The sequence below is a fragment of the Sorex araneus genome, chromosome 4, assembly GCF_027595985.1.
Source record: "Sorex araneus isolate mSorAra2 chromosome 4, mSorAra2.pri, whole genome shotgun sequence".
Lineage (NCBI taxonomy): Eukaryota > Metazoa > Chordata > Mammalia > Eulipotyphla > Soricidae > Sorex > Sorex araneus.
Genome location: NC_073305.1, coordinates 147,234,734 through 147,250,092, shown reverse-complemented (window position 1 = coordinate 147,250,092; position 15,359 = coordinate 147,234,734). Strand labels below are relative to the sequence as shown.

At 37.5% G+C, this 15,359-nt stretch overlaps 1 protein-coding gene across 1 annotated transcript in view; it reads left to right on the top strand.

Annotated features, from left to right (window-relative positions):
* The window catches only part of TBC1D32 (TBC1 domain family member 32), a 227,184-nt gene that overhangs the window by 128,300 nt on the left and 83,525 nt on the right, over positions 1 to 15,359 (top strand). Inside the window, exon 23 of the mRNA XM_055137151.1 lies at positions 4,103 to 4,191. Within this exon, the coding sequence (XP_054993126.1) occupies positions 4,103 to 4,191 (89 nt within the window). The remainder of the gene's footprint in view (positions 1 to 4,102; positions 4,192 to 15,359) is intronic.

Sequence of the window (15,359 nt, the reverse complement as noted above, 5' to 3'; positions counted from 1 at the left end):
AGCCAATGCCTTTCTCCAAATGTCTGCTGCAAAGACTGCTTAATATTGTTCAGGTTCATGGGTATGGCAAGAGAAATTTGTGACTGTGTTACTGCCTAAATCAGGACAGTTAGATTTTAGAAATTGGGAAAGAGAAGGAGAGAGAGGTTGGACAACTAAGGAAAATATGAAACTCAAACTGAGACTATGAATGTATTGCTTATCTTAGTTTGAAGATTTGAAACAAAAAATAGCCTTTATTTTATACATGGCTGTAAAATTTTATCACATTAGTTAATTATTATCAGGAAGCTTATTTAATATTTACTGATAATAATCTCCTAAACTGGTATTATTTACACACTTTCCAAGATATCTGTTAAATGGTAATTGCATTCCAAGGGTTGGGTATAAACTACTTCTAGGTAAGTTTGCCCTATTCCAGATTTAAGGAAAAAAAATTAAATTATTGTGAATTGCAAATGTTTGAGTTTCAGGTATACAGTGTTCCTGCACCAATTCTTTCACCATTGTCCACTACCTTGCACTAATGCTACCTGCCTCTGTGGCAGGCATTTTTCTCTTCTACCATTGCCCTAATGCTCTTTCCCCTAATTTATCCACCCACCCTAATCCCATCCCAGTGGCAAGCTTCTTACTGAAGACCAGTTATTTTGCTCTTTGTTTCTATTGCATTTAGGCATTTGATATTCCCCCTACCAAGTTTCTTTATATCCCACCTTTGATTGTGCTCATCAGTCTATTCCTCACCCTCTGAGTTCACTCAACAAGACACTCTCTGGGCTGGAATGAGTACAGTGGGTAGGGTGTTTGCCTTGTATGCAGCTGACCCGGGTTCGATCCCTGGCATCCCATATGTCCTCCAAGCAACCCCAGGAGTAATTCCTAAGTGCAGAGCCAGGAGTAACCCCTGAGCATCGCTGGGTGTGACCCCCCTCCAAAAAAAAAGACACTCTCCAGATCCATTTATGGAGCACCAAATTGCATCACTTCATCTATTCTTTTTTTTTTTTGCATGTATTTCTTTTATTATTATTATTATTGCTGTGTTACAAATTAATATAGACTTGGAGACTTAATGCACTTCCCTTACATTCACTCCTGTTTCTTTTTTTTTTTTTAATTTTTTATTCTTTTATAGAATCCCCATGTGGAAAGTTACAAAGCTTTCAGGTTTAAGTCTCAGTTATACAATGCTCGAACACCCATCCCTTCACCAGTGCACATATTCCACCACCAAGAATCACAGTATACTGTGATACTTCATCTATTCTTATGGCCAACTAGTATTATAGTATGTTTTTGTGCCGTAGTTTCTTTTTCCCAAGTCCAATTTTAGCTAAGTTTTGATGAGTATTTTTCAAGTTGAAAAATACTAAGTTTGGGCTGGAGCGATAGCACAGCAGGTAGGGTGTTTGCCTTGCATGCGGCCAAGCTGGGTTAGAATCCCAGCATTCCATATGGTCCCCTGAGCCCCGCCAGGAGTAATTCCTGAGTGAAGAGCCAGGAGTAACCCCTGAGCATTGCCGGGTGTGACCCAAAAAGCAAGTAAAAAAAAAAACAACTAAGTTTACTTTAATATAGAGAAAAAAGTCAACTGTTGACAGTTTTAGAATTAAAATTGATTAGACAACAAAACTAATATTAAAATCAATCATCATCATCATCATCATCATCCCGTTGATCGTCGAATTTCTCGAGTGGTCTCAGCAACGTCTCCATTCGTCCAAGCCCTGACTTTAGAAGCCTCTCTCTAGTTGTCCTTCCAACAATGCCATACTGGAGGCTCTTACAGGGTCAGGGGAATGAGACCCAGCTTGTTCCTGGTTTTGGCATATTAATACACCATGGGGACCTTGCGAGGCTCTCCCATGTGGGCAGGAAACTTCCAGTAGTTTGCCAGGTTCTCCCAGAGGGAGAAGTAGGCTAGAAGATAACAAGAGGTGGCAAAGCTTCCAGAAGCTTGCTTTTAAGTCTCTGGATGCTGGCTGTGGATGGGATTACATGGTACTGAGGGCAGTGCCTGGGTGTGACCGCCTAGCTATTGGGAAATGGGAAATCTGGGCGGAGCAGCCCTGGAGGTCTCAGCCCCCCGATCGCACACACCTGGGTTCCTCTGCCGGTTCCTTCATGCGTGAGGCTCGTCTGAACGTGTGGAGAGGGGCCTTGAGCAGGTTGTGGCTAGGCTCCAGAGGTCTTCCGCCACCAGGAGTTCTGCTCGGGGTGGGGAGGGAAGCTGGAACCCATCTCTTCTGAGGAGGCCCTGGGGAAGACAGCCAGGCGCTCGGACAAGAGATTCTCTACGTTGCTCTCTTCTGGGAGCTGTCATTTAAGTCTCTGGATGCTGGCCATTGACAGGATTACACGGCACCAGGACAGTCCCTGGGTGTGACCACCTAGCTACTGGGAAATGGGAAATCTGGGCGGAGCAGGCCCAGTCCCGATCCGAGCAGGCTTGGAGGTCTCAGCCCCGGGTCTGCCTTTCAGATGTATGTGGTGCTGGGAAGGGGCTACCCACCTGACTGAAAACTCACCAGAGTTCTCAGCCTGGGTACTGGGTACCTTGAATTATTCATTGATTGCATCTCCGCCAGAGAATATTCATGAAGTGGTGGAACTGAGACCTTTGGTGGAACTGAGCCCTTGGCGTGACTATAGTGATAAGGTAAGGGTGCAGCTGCTGAAACCTTGACTGAATGGGTTTTTGCCACCCATTTGTACTTCAGAGTTTTCAGTTTTGGGTTCCTGTGATTCCACAAATTTTATCTGCTTGGCTTGCATCCCCTGGGAAATTTATTTGGGAATCGGTGGTCTAGAGCTGGTATGTGAGTCTATAGGGAAGTGGCTGTCAAATGTTCTTTGTTTGTTTTAATTCATTATTTCTTCCTTTTGCAAATAAATTTTACTTCTTCCTACTAATTTAATAGGATGTTTGTACATCATTCATGTAGTCCTCAATAAAAGTTATGTGACTCTACTTGCTTGCAAAATCTTCCTCCTTTCATCCCATTCATTCATCACTGAAATATCTTAAAGTTTACTGGAGGGTACAAGTTTATTGCTCGGGAAAATGAGCATCAAGAGAGAGAAGACTTAGCTGTGGATTTAGGATGGGGTGGTGTGGGGTTGCTGTGGTCCAAAGAGAGTGTGCAGCAGGTAGGGCACTTGACCTGCAAGTGGTCAAACCAGGTTCAATCCCCTATATGTATGTAAGGTCCCACATGGAGTGATCCCTGATTGCAGAGGCAGGAGTTATTCCTGACCATTTCTGGGTGTGGTTCCAATCCCCACTCCCTCAAAAATGTCTCTTAGGATGCTTCTCAAAGGTATACACAAAAGCAAGGGCATTAGAGAAAGATTTTTATCAAGTGCTCAAAGTCTGTGTGGAATTGTGTGGAAACCTTAAATTGTCATTGCTTAAATTAGAGATATGGCCAGTACTTATCAGGTTCTCTTTACACTTGCATCACTAATTTTTTAGACTGGCTGCACATTGCAGCAACTTGGGGAGCTCTTAAAAAGAATTTAATGTCAGAATACAATTCCCAGGAGAAGTGACTTAATTGGTCTGGGATAGAGCCTTGTCATTTGTATGTATAGTTAAAGTTCCCTGGGTGATTCCAGCATTCACCATGGACTTTATTGGAAACCACGGACTTACATGAGTAGACACTATTTTGAAAAATTTCAAATAGTTCATGAATAAAATACTCAAATTCACTTTTATGCTTCATATTTGTTGACTTCATGCTTGTTTTATAAGTATTTTACATTTTTAGTAATTTAATTAGAATTAAATAGCTGCATTAGCTGATCATATAATCCTGGAATGGGTGCATAAATTCATGGTTCTATGTTTTGGCCAAACATTAATTAATTTGTTTACAGAACTTTTGTGCATCTTAATGTCTGAGCTACAACCAGGCTTATTAATTTAGGATCTATGGGTGTGAGTCTTAGGTATTTAATAATATGATTTATTTATTGCAACTTCTTTGGTAGTTCTAATGTAAAGGCAAATTTAAGAACTATAAATAGAGATAAATTTTGTTGTGTTCCTTTAAGTGGCTTTAGTGAAGCACAGTTTTTCTTTCTTTTTCAGGATATTATTGATAGACTTATAATATTGAATTCAGATGCCAAAATTCATTCTTTATTCAACTATGAACAATCACACATCTTTGGTCTAAGGTAAAGTATTAAATTTTTCTTCAAGGTAAACTGTTATATTTCACCTCAGAGACATTCTGTGTTCCAAAAACAGTTAATTTATGTTCTGTATATTCTTAAGTATTTAAAATGAGATAATTTAAAAAATGTGTATTAAAAAGTAATTTGTCTCTTTTCAGTCTTACAAGGTAAGTTGTGGCCACTAGGTTTTTATATTACGTTCTTTGTGGTTTTTAGATTCTGTGTTGTTATTATTGTCTTCCAGTTTAGCTCAGTTTATGAGACATATTTTGTGTATGGTTCAGTTTACTTATGAGTTAACTGAGGCTTCCTTGTATTGTTTTGGAAGTGTATTTGTTACTTATTATCACTGTAACACTCTATCACTGTCATCCCGTTGTTCGTTGATTTACTTGAGCGGGCACCAGTAATGTCTCTGTTCCTCTCTCAGTCCTAAGATTTTAGCAGCTTCTCCTTATTTGTCTTTCCCAACGAATAAGACAAATTATTTATTATAAATCCACAATTTGCAAAACTGTTCGTAATACAGTTGTTTCATGTGCACAATGTTCCAATACCAATCCCACCACCAGTGTGACCTTACTTCCACCAGTGTCCCATTTCTCTACCACCCTCCAAGCCTGCCCCCTTAGTAGGCACATAAAAATTTACTTTATATTGCTGTTGCCACAAAGTGACAAATATTAATTAGAAATACCGGAAAATAGATTAATAAAATTAACTTGTGATAACTATCATATCTCACAGTGGTGCTACTGAAACTATTATTTTGGAATTTATTGAGCTGGTTGGTACTGGTTGAGCCTTCTGGGTTATTGTTTTTGTGCATTGGGCTTGGTTCGCTTCTATTCAACTTTCCCATCAAATTTGCTGTGCTTCTGTTGGACTGTAACTACTGAGAAATTTTGAGGAGGTGTTGTGTGGCCACTTTTGAGGCTATGATTCAAGAGCTGTAGAGTTGGGGCCATTTTTATGATCAAAGAAATTGGGTGTGGTGGCTGTTAGGCTCTGCTAGAAGAAAGGGGAATCCGCCTGTCCCTATTCTGAGAAGGCCACATAGTTTTCAGTCTGGAGATCATAGACATGATAATATTTCTTAACTTACGTGAGATGACAAGGTGGTTTGGTGGCTTGCTCTTCCTGTATTGTTCTTATATCCTGCCTGAATATAGACTTAAAATTGACTGAAAGTAGACCATTTATCTTGAAGCCCTAATTTTTTTTCTTTTTCCTTTTTGTCATTTTTTTAACATTAGTTTTCTGAGTTGTACATTTTTCAGTTTTATTTTGTATTCATTGCCATTCCATTTGACAGTCAAATGGTGATGGAAGAGAGATAGGGTATTAGAAGCATTTGGACCACAGAAATTCATAAAATTCCTTAACCAAAATCTGTTTAGATGTGTAATGTTCGTATCTACTAGTAACTACCTAAAAAGCAGCTGAATTCAGGAGTTGTTTTTTTTTCATCAATTTGTGATTTCTTTTGTTATCCTTTTCTCTAGCAAAGGAATATTCAGATTTGAGGGGGTTAGCAAGAATGCTTAGCGAAAAAAATAAAGCTATTATTTTTCTAAAATCAGAATTCTTTGATGAAGTCATGTGCATGTATGTGTGTATATAAATTATTTATAAAATATATATTATTGCTGTATAAATATATAAATATACACACATATATTATTGGGGGCACTTCCAAGCAGCATGTACCACTGCACTTTCCTCATAATTCTCAGCTGGTCCATTGATTCAATATTAGGGATTGATATAGTGCTGCTAGTGCTCTGGGCTGCCAGATACTATCTAGGCCACCTGTGTAGTGGTTGGGGGCCTCTGTCTGGCCATACATAGCAGTACTTGAGGGCCGTTAGGGCCTGTAGATTGATGAAGCTCAGGAAACCATAGGATCACATCCTGTGACTTGAACTGTCCTTAGATCCCTAAGCTATCCCTCCAACCTCTGATGGTAATATCATAGATCTTATTTGTTTTTTGTTTTTTTTTTCTTTTTGGGTCACACCTGGTGATGCACAGGGGTTACTCCTGGCTCTGCACTCAGGAATTACCCCTGGCCGTGCTCAGGGGACCATATGGGATGCTGGGATTTGAACCCGGGTCGGCCGCGTGCAAGGCAAACGCCCTACCCGCTGTGCTATCTCTCCAGCCCCAATATCATAGATCTTAAACTCAAGCTATTATCCTTCATGATTAGCTGGATTTTAAATTTTAGACATTATAAATCAAAGGCTACTGCTCCAGGCTGGACTGGAGCAATAGCACAGCGGGTAGGGCATTTACTTTGCACGACCCAGGTTCTATTCCTCCGTCCCTCTCGGAGAGCCCAGCAAGCTACCAAGAGTGTCCCACCCGCACTGTAGAGCCTGGGAAACTACCCGTGGCATATTCCATATGCCAAAAACAATAACAACAAGTCTCACAATGGAGATGTTACTGGTGCCCACTTGAGGAAATCGATGAACAATGGATGACAATGCTACTGTGCTAATTAATTAAAGGCAATAAAATAAAGACAGATATTATAATTCTTTAGATCATGTACCCTTTATTTCTAAATATATTTTCACATTATTTTAATTTTCAGCATGTAGCATCAGATAAATCATATGGCTTAGCAATGATGGAAATATTAAAAAAATTTAGAACCTACTTTTACATAGCAAGTATGCTGGAGTTTTGAATTATTAGAAAACAGATTTTGCTCTCTTATCGATATTTTGTGTAAATTTCTCTTTTCTGTATATTTTAAAGATTGGCATTTTTCTCAGGTATTCTACTACCAAAAAAGTGTTAGCAAAAATATTTTATTAATTCATATAAAAGCAACGTAAAAGGTAAAATGTTACCAGGAATAATTTGCACTAATTTGCATCATGTCTCTTCTCTCCTATTATCCAAATGTAGTCATTCCATTCTACAGTAAAGGGTTTGTCATCTGTTGTTGATAAAGTAGAGCAATTGGGTAGAGTAGTTAGTAATGTGAAGTCTGGAACAAACTTCTGTTTAGTAGTTTTGCGAGTTGAAATCTGTTCCCCAGTTGTAAAATGGAGTATAATTATTTTCCATTATAGATTTATGAAAATTGAGTATAAAAAATTAAATGGTCTTATAACAGTTCTTGGCACATTATAAACCCTATAAAGATATTAGTAATAGATCCAGCACTGTGTTGTTGGTGTTGCTTGCTGGATGTTTGGCCTTCATGTTTTCAGTATTACAGTAGACTTTCCAATGGTGCCAAGTAAATTTTTATGTTACAGAATCTGCATCCAAAGATGAAGTGATGAAATTTGCTTATAAGGTGATGGTCATGGAAAGTATAATGCTAAGTGAAATGAGTCAGAAAGAGAGGGGCAGACATAGAATGACTGCGCTCATTTGTAGAATATAAAATGACATAATATCAGACTGACACCCAAGGACAGTGGACACAAGGGCCAGGAAGATTGCTCCATAGATGGAAGCCTGCCTCACGAGCTGGAGGAGAAGACAGCTAGAATAGAGAAGGATAGCTAAGTCAATGATGGTCGGAGGGATCATTCAGGATGGAAGAAGTGTGCTGAAAGTTGATAGAGGACCAGACATGATAGCCTCTTCGTATCTGTATTGCAAACCATGATGTCCAAAAGTAGAGAGAGAGTAATCATTTCTTTAGAAAAGGTATTTTAATTTCATGTGTCTTTAAAAATATTTTCTTTAACAACAAATTCATTTCATTGTATTTTGCATTCTAGTCATGCAATACTTTAACACCAGTGTAATTTTTATTATTTTAAAAGCTTGAAAATGCTTAATTGTTCTATTTATTTTTTCTATTTCAGTTTTTGGGGTCCAGTTTTGGTCATTTAAGTCATTGCCTTGTATTATATAAATCTTTTATTTTCCATTTTTTTGTATTTTTACTGGTAATATTTTCACTCAGTTTTTGTTTTAATTATGTGGTCATTGTATCATTCTTTTCATTAGATCTTTCAGGGCATTTTACTTTCATATTTAGTGTTGTTTCAGTAACTTTATTTTTCCTTGGTTTAAAAAGTAGCATATGAGGGCTGGGAGCAATAGTATAGTGTGTAGGGAACTTACCTTGCAGGTGATCAATCTGGATTTGATCCCTGGCACAACATGTGGTGCCCCTGATCCCTGTCAGGAATGGTTCTTGAGTTCAGAGCTAGGAGTCAGCCCTGAATACTGCCACGTAGGACCCAACCTCAAAATAATAAAAATAAAGATAGCGTAGATTATTCATGGTTATCAGTAGCATTAGAGTAAGTTTGATGTGGTTTCTTAGATTTGCCACAGTGCTTAGATAAAGCAAATATGGAGCTTACAAAAAAAAAAAAAAACAGGGACCAGCCTCCAAGCCATGGAAACATTCTCCTGGTACTTATTTCTACTATTCTTGGGCGTTAGTCTTATAGTCTATTATTCTATATTCCACAGATGAGTGCAATCTTTCTATGTCTGTCTGTCTCTTTCTGACTCATTTCGCTTAGCATGATACTTTCCATGTTGCTCATTCTGGGTAACTCAGGGAAGGGACCACCAAGTAAAATGTGGTTGGAGGTCATGTGGGGGAAGGGTGAGGCGGGTGGAATACAGACTAGAGACTGAACACAATGGCCACTCAACACCTCTATTGCAAACCACAACACCTAATCAGAGAGAGAAAACAAAAGGGAATTCCCTGCCATAGTGGCAGGGTGGGGTGGGGGGAGACGGGTCTGGGGAGGGGGGGAGGGATGTTGGTTTTACAGGTGGTGGAGAATGGGCACTGGTGAAGGGATGGGTTATTGAACTTTGTATGGGGGAAGCATGAGCACAAAAATGTATATGGATCTGTAACTGTACCCTCACGATGACTCTCTAATTAAAAATAAACTAATTAAAAAAAAAAAAAACAGGGGCCGGAGCGATAGCACAGCGGGTAGGGCGTTTGCCTTGCATGCGGCCGACCCGGGTTTGATCCCCGGCATCCCATATGGTCCCCCAAGCACCGCCAGGAGTAATTCCTGAGTGCAAAGCCAGGAGTAACCCCTGAGCATCGCTGGGTGTGACCCAAAAAGCAAAAAAAAAAAACAACAACTAGGTTTTCAATTTTCAGCAGTATCATATTTAATTAAATGCTCACAATTTTATTTGCCAGTATCTTCGTATACAAATCTAATATTGTAAATGACTGACAATGAGAAGTTTATTTCTTTGATTATTACTTATTCCTTTTCCCTGCTTCCAACCTGTATCCTTTTCTGCTCTTGGCATTTGCATGCAGACACGCTGTTCTATGTCTGATTAAAACAAAGCCAAATACATGCATAGTGGAAACTTACCAGACCTCACATATGTCTGCTGCCCTCTCCTCTTTGTCTCTCACCATTTCAACTCATCTTACAGATTGTTCCCATGTGCTCACATCTTTTGTTCCTCAGTCCACTTACTTTGGTTGTTAACTTTACCTCAGTCGGAATTATTTGGGCTTCTTGCCCATCTCATGGCGCTGTTGGCCTTTGTCTTGATGAATTCAGCAGATTTTCTTTTTTTAATTTTTTTTTTTTTATTGAATTACCATGTGGAAAGTTACAAAACTTTCAGGTTTAAGTCTCAGTTATACAATGCTCAAACACCCATGCCTTCACCAGTGCACATATTCCACCACCAAGAATCACAGTATACCTCCCCCACAACCCCCCAACCCCCTACCCCACCTGTGTATCTGATAAATTTCACTTTACTTTCTCTTTATTTTGATTGCATTTAATATTTCAACAAAAAACTCTATTATTGTTTGGAGTTTCTCCCCCCAAAGTCGGACCTTCAGCAGATTCTCTTCTTAATTCTCTTTTTGATGCTTACTCTATCAGCATTTGAGATTGTAGAACGTTCATGTCTTCGTCAAATTTCTTTTCTCTTTTGTAACGTAGCCTACCTCACTGGGTGCAGTTTCTCTTTACACAGTCTAAGCAACTCTGGATATTGAATGCTCCAAATGTGGTCCTGGGCCTGCTTTTTCCCTCTAAACTCAGCCCCTAGTTTATACATTTTAACCTTTGAATATCATATTTATAGCAAGTGATGCCTTACTGTATATTTCTAACCTAAGCCATTCTTCTGAGCTAGGAGATTCTATGTAGAGCTGCTTCTGACATCTCAATTCACACATTTCTCCCATATCACAAACATCAGTTGAAAGTTCTTGGATCTCTTCCCACAAAAGCAAACAAAACAAAATAAATCTTTTGTTTCCATCTCATTAATTGACCTAACCATCTATTCCATTCTGAGAGTCATCTTAATTTTTTTCTTTCGAATAGTGATTTATCTTTATTATAGATAAATTAACCAATGAAGAAAAAAACTGAATACAATAAATTGAGATTTTACCTAATTCTCAAAGGGACATCATGAACATTTTGAGAAAAAACATTTTTTACTCTTTTCTTTGCTTGTACATTTGGCAAACAAGATTTATCAGATATTTCATAAAAGTGAAACCATTACCATTTTACATTCAAATAGTTTTATTAAAAAACGAAGAGAAAACTTAATGTAGCAAATAGGTGAATTTTTAAAACATTATTCAATTTTCTTTATTTTGTTTGGGGCCCATACCTGGTGGTGCTTGTGGGTCACTTCCAGCGATGAGTTGGGGACCATCTGGTTCTAGAGTTGGCCTGAAGTCTGCTGCATGCAAGGCGAACTCCTTAACCCTTGTACAATTTCTCCAGCCCTGAGATTCACTTTTCTGCTTAGGTAAATTTATTTCCCCAAAGATTCTTCTAAGGTTGAAATTGATCATGGAAAACATTTCAAGAATTTTGAACTGTATGTTTCACTTTAAGACAGTATAGATTTTCTACTATGGAGATGAAGACACTCTTATTGGTATTCCACATTTATGTTAGACCCCAATTTCCTGGTATTTACTAACTTGCCTTAAAGTCATAGATTCTATGTTTCTTTCACCCTGGAGGGATATCATAGTAATTTGGGCTTCCTGATATAGTGACATAATGTATATATTACTTTTCATATGTGACTACAGAATACAATTCATAATTTTAAAGCTCATTCTTCTCTAATTACTCAGCCAAAATGGATTGAGAAATTCCTGTACTATGTTTATAGGGGAGATGTAATGATCAACAAAAAACAAGTGATACTCATCTTTAACCTTTTTATCTAGGGTTTCAGATATTGAAGTGTGTTTTTTTAAGTGAGATATTAAATTCAGAAAAAAATTTTTTACAAAGATCCCTTTAAAATTACTGGAAATTCCAAGCTTCTTTGTGTGGTCTGTATAGCTCCATCTGTATAGTATTTTCCATCACGTCTTAGCTTCAGATTATAATTCAAGTAGGTTCAAAACTCTGCTTGTGTTTATTTATGATTTTAAAACTGTTTCTTATATCTTGAATATTGTTTATTTATTGTTTTTGTTCCTTATACAAGTTATTATTATTGTTTTTGTTCCTTATACAAATTGACTATTCCTTCAAGTCAAACATGCTTTATGGACTGCTTCCTCCATTACTTGACTTATTATTGCATTTGATGTCTTTTTTCTGTGTGTGCTTTGCCTTTATGATGGTTTCCACAAATTTACTTTTTATTGCTCTCTTGTCCAGATTCCCCAAGGCAGGCGCGAAAGAGATAACTCAGGGGCCAGAGGTGCATACCTTGCATACGCAACGCCCTGAATTTGATTCCTGATACCTTATGGCTTCCAGTACCACTGGATATAGGTAGCCCTGAAGGCTCCCAGTACCTCCCCACCCCTGCCAACCCTTCCCCTTCTTTTCCCTCGTTCTTTTCCCTTCCCTTTCCTTTCCTTCTCTTTCCTTCCCTTCCCCTCCTTATTTTTTTTTTTTGGGGGGGGGCACACCCAGCTGTGCGCAGGGATTACTCCTGGCTCTGAGCTCAGAGATCACTCCTCCAGTTCTCAGTGGACTTTATGGGATGCTAGGGATAGAACTTGGGTTGGCCATGTGCAAGGCAAGCACCCTACCCTCACTTTGGCCCAGCAATTTAAAATTTCATTAGTTGTCTTTATATTTTAGAGAAATGCTATACATTTTTTAAGAATTTTATTTCAAAATGAAAAAGGTCTGTCAGAGGGAGGAAGACTTGTATCATCATTCAGTATTTATAACTTTATGTCAAACTGAAAATTAAATTTTAGTTACAGACTAGATATGCTTATTTTTAACAACTTAATGGTTGTATAGTAATTTGTAATTAAATATATGCATTAAAATTTAATATAGTTAAAACTTAATATGGTTCTCTTAAAACCTGTTCATTTCTCATTTGAAACTTTAATGTGGCCTATTTGTTTTTAATTTTCTTTAAACCAAAACTCAGTAATCTGTTATTACAGAACAACCTTTAAAGTTAATCATTTGCTGCTTCAAGTGATTATGTGTTGCAGTAAATTTCATTCGTTTAACAGTTTTATGCATATCTGACTATTTCATAAAAGTCTTACTTAAGTGTATGATAACTTTAAAAGGAATAGAAAAATATTTGCTTTAAGAAATAAGCTCAGTTTAGAAGCATTTTGATTTCACAAGAAATCTCTACATTAATGTTTTCCAGTGATGCAAATATTTAAATGCATAGACTTAAATATGATTACGAGTCCATGGAAATAGAATTTATTAAATTTATGAAGATTTATATATTGGAGTATTTAGAATTTTATTAGATATATTGATTTACTATAGTCAAGTAAGAAATTCTAAGAGAGACAAGGTCAAAAGAGTGGCTTATTACTATAGGTTTAAAATAAACACAGAATGGTTGTGAAATTCTTTACGTTGGTATAACACATTGCTAAAACTAACTACACAGAACCAGTCTAAGAATGCTGGGCAGATGTCCACTTACATTAATATTTTAAGAAATAACATATGATGTATGTAGTAAGAATATAGTTGCCATTCTTTTGATGTTGACACTTGATTTGGTTATGAGCAGATACCCAGAGGGCTCATAGTGTATATCCCAAAGAACTGAAAGAATTAGTATTAAATTTCAGACATTTTATTTCTTAAAATAGTTCAAATCTTCACATCAAGTACACATTGATGTTTACTTTCAGAAAGAACAAATTTAATTATGTTCAGTTGTATTTAAAAAAATTATTTTATTTTATAAAGTTGCTCATAATGATTTATTACACTCAGTATTCCAACACTAATCCAACCACCATTACACCTTTCCACCACCAATATTTCCACTTTTCCCAACCGCCACCCAAGCCTGCCCCAATAGCAGGCCCTAAATAATTTATTTTGTATTGCTTGTTATGAATAATTTGCTAAAAATGATCAAAAAAGATTTCCTTAGAGAAAGTGTATGAAGATTGTTGTATCTCACCTTAGTGCCATTAAACCCTTGTATAAGAGATTATTAACATGTTTTTACAGGTTGAACCTTGTGTGCCAATATTTTCTTAATTGAGATTTGTTGCCTTATACTTTACATCCCATCAAGTGTGACGGTGCTTCTCCATATCAGTGGTGTAGAGTATGAGATGCCACACAGATGCAAATTGCACTCCAGTAAATCCAAAATTTTGATTGGGGTGATACAGCTGGAGTTAAAATTTTCACTGGATGCTAACTTTGGTGTCTGGAAGCATCTCTGCAGCTTATTGTTCTTTTCTGAGATTTATTTTTGTGTCTCTGGATCATGGTCACTTGTATGGTGCCTGAGGCTGTTCATGGGTATGACTACAGGACATGGGGTGCGGGGAGGTCACCCATCTTGGACTCTGTGAGGGCTTGGACATTTTGGTCACAAAACCCACATACCTGAGGTTTTCAACAGATTCATTCCTGTTTTGGCTCTTCTTGAGCCTGTGGAGTCTGGCTGTAGGTATGGTGATCATTGGATTATGAAGGTTTTTGGCCACTGGATTTCTTTTTTGAGGGTGGTAGGCTCACCTGCCCCCTGATGGGGTACCCAGGATATACATTTAAAAAATAAAATTCTGTCTACCATGTATTAGGTATTTCGAGCGGGCACCAGTAACATCTCTCATTGAGAGACTTATTGTTACTGTTTTTGGCATACCCAATACGCACGGGTAGCTTGCCAGGCTCTGCCACGCGGGCTCGATACTCTCGGTAGCTTGCCAGGCTCTCCAAGAGGGGCAGAGGAATCAAACTTGGGTCGGCAGTGTGAAAGGTGAATGCCCAACCGCTGTGCTATTGCTATTCTCTTAAATTTATGACTATTATAATGGATGTTAACCTGGCATAACCTTAAGTGTATTAATTTCTAATTTGAAATTCTAAGATTCAAGAAAAAAATCAAGAACTATTTTTTTCAGTTTACTTACTATGTACACCTAATCTGACTTGAAATGATGTCAAACTCTAGTTTTTATTTAACTTAACTTTTCCAATTTGAATATCAGTGTATTTTCCTAAAGAACTATTCTGTTGATTAAGGGACATTGCTCTTGACAGCTACATACTGCATTTTGATGCTATTTGCATAGAAATTCTAAAGTCTTGTTCTTAAGGTTTGTAGATGGTAATTCTTCTACCTTGTGGTTTTGCAATTTTCAATCATTGTAAGTCATTTAGGTAGGAGTAAGATGAGGAAAGATGGGATTTAAGGAAAAAGAAGTAAGTGCAATATTTTAAAACCTATTTTTCAGTGATGTAAAATGCTAGTTTCTACTCTATGCTGGGATATTACCTTTGCATCTGGTACAAAAAAAAAAAGGTTTGTTTTTCTAAATGATAATTCAAATATAGGATCATATACAAGAGTCTAACCTTTCTTGCTCACTCTAAACCTATGGTTCTCCTCAAGTAAGCACTGATAAGTAACCTAATAGAGTGCTCATAGCATGATTTATATGAATAGGTATATTTTGTGTCCTGACAACATTGATACCAACAACAACAAAAAGTGTGGCCATAGATTGTTTCTTAGACTATAACTAAACTATGCTAATGATGCATATTATTGCATGTTTAAAGAAATATTGATATGTCTCCTGGGGAGTAGCAACACTTTATTCAGCTACGTGTGGTAATGCAGTGATAAATTGGATATCATACATTATTTTTGGTATGGCAGCTGCGCAACTTCTTATAGCCTAGTTCTCCCTCTCGGAGAACCTGGCAATCTACTGA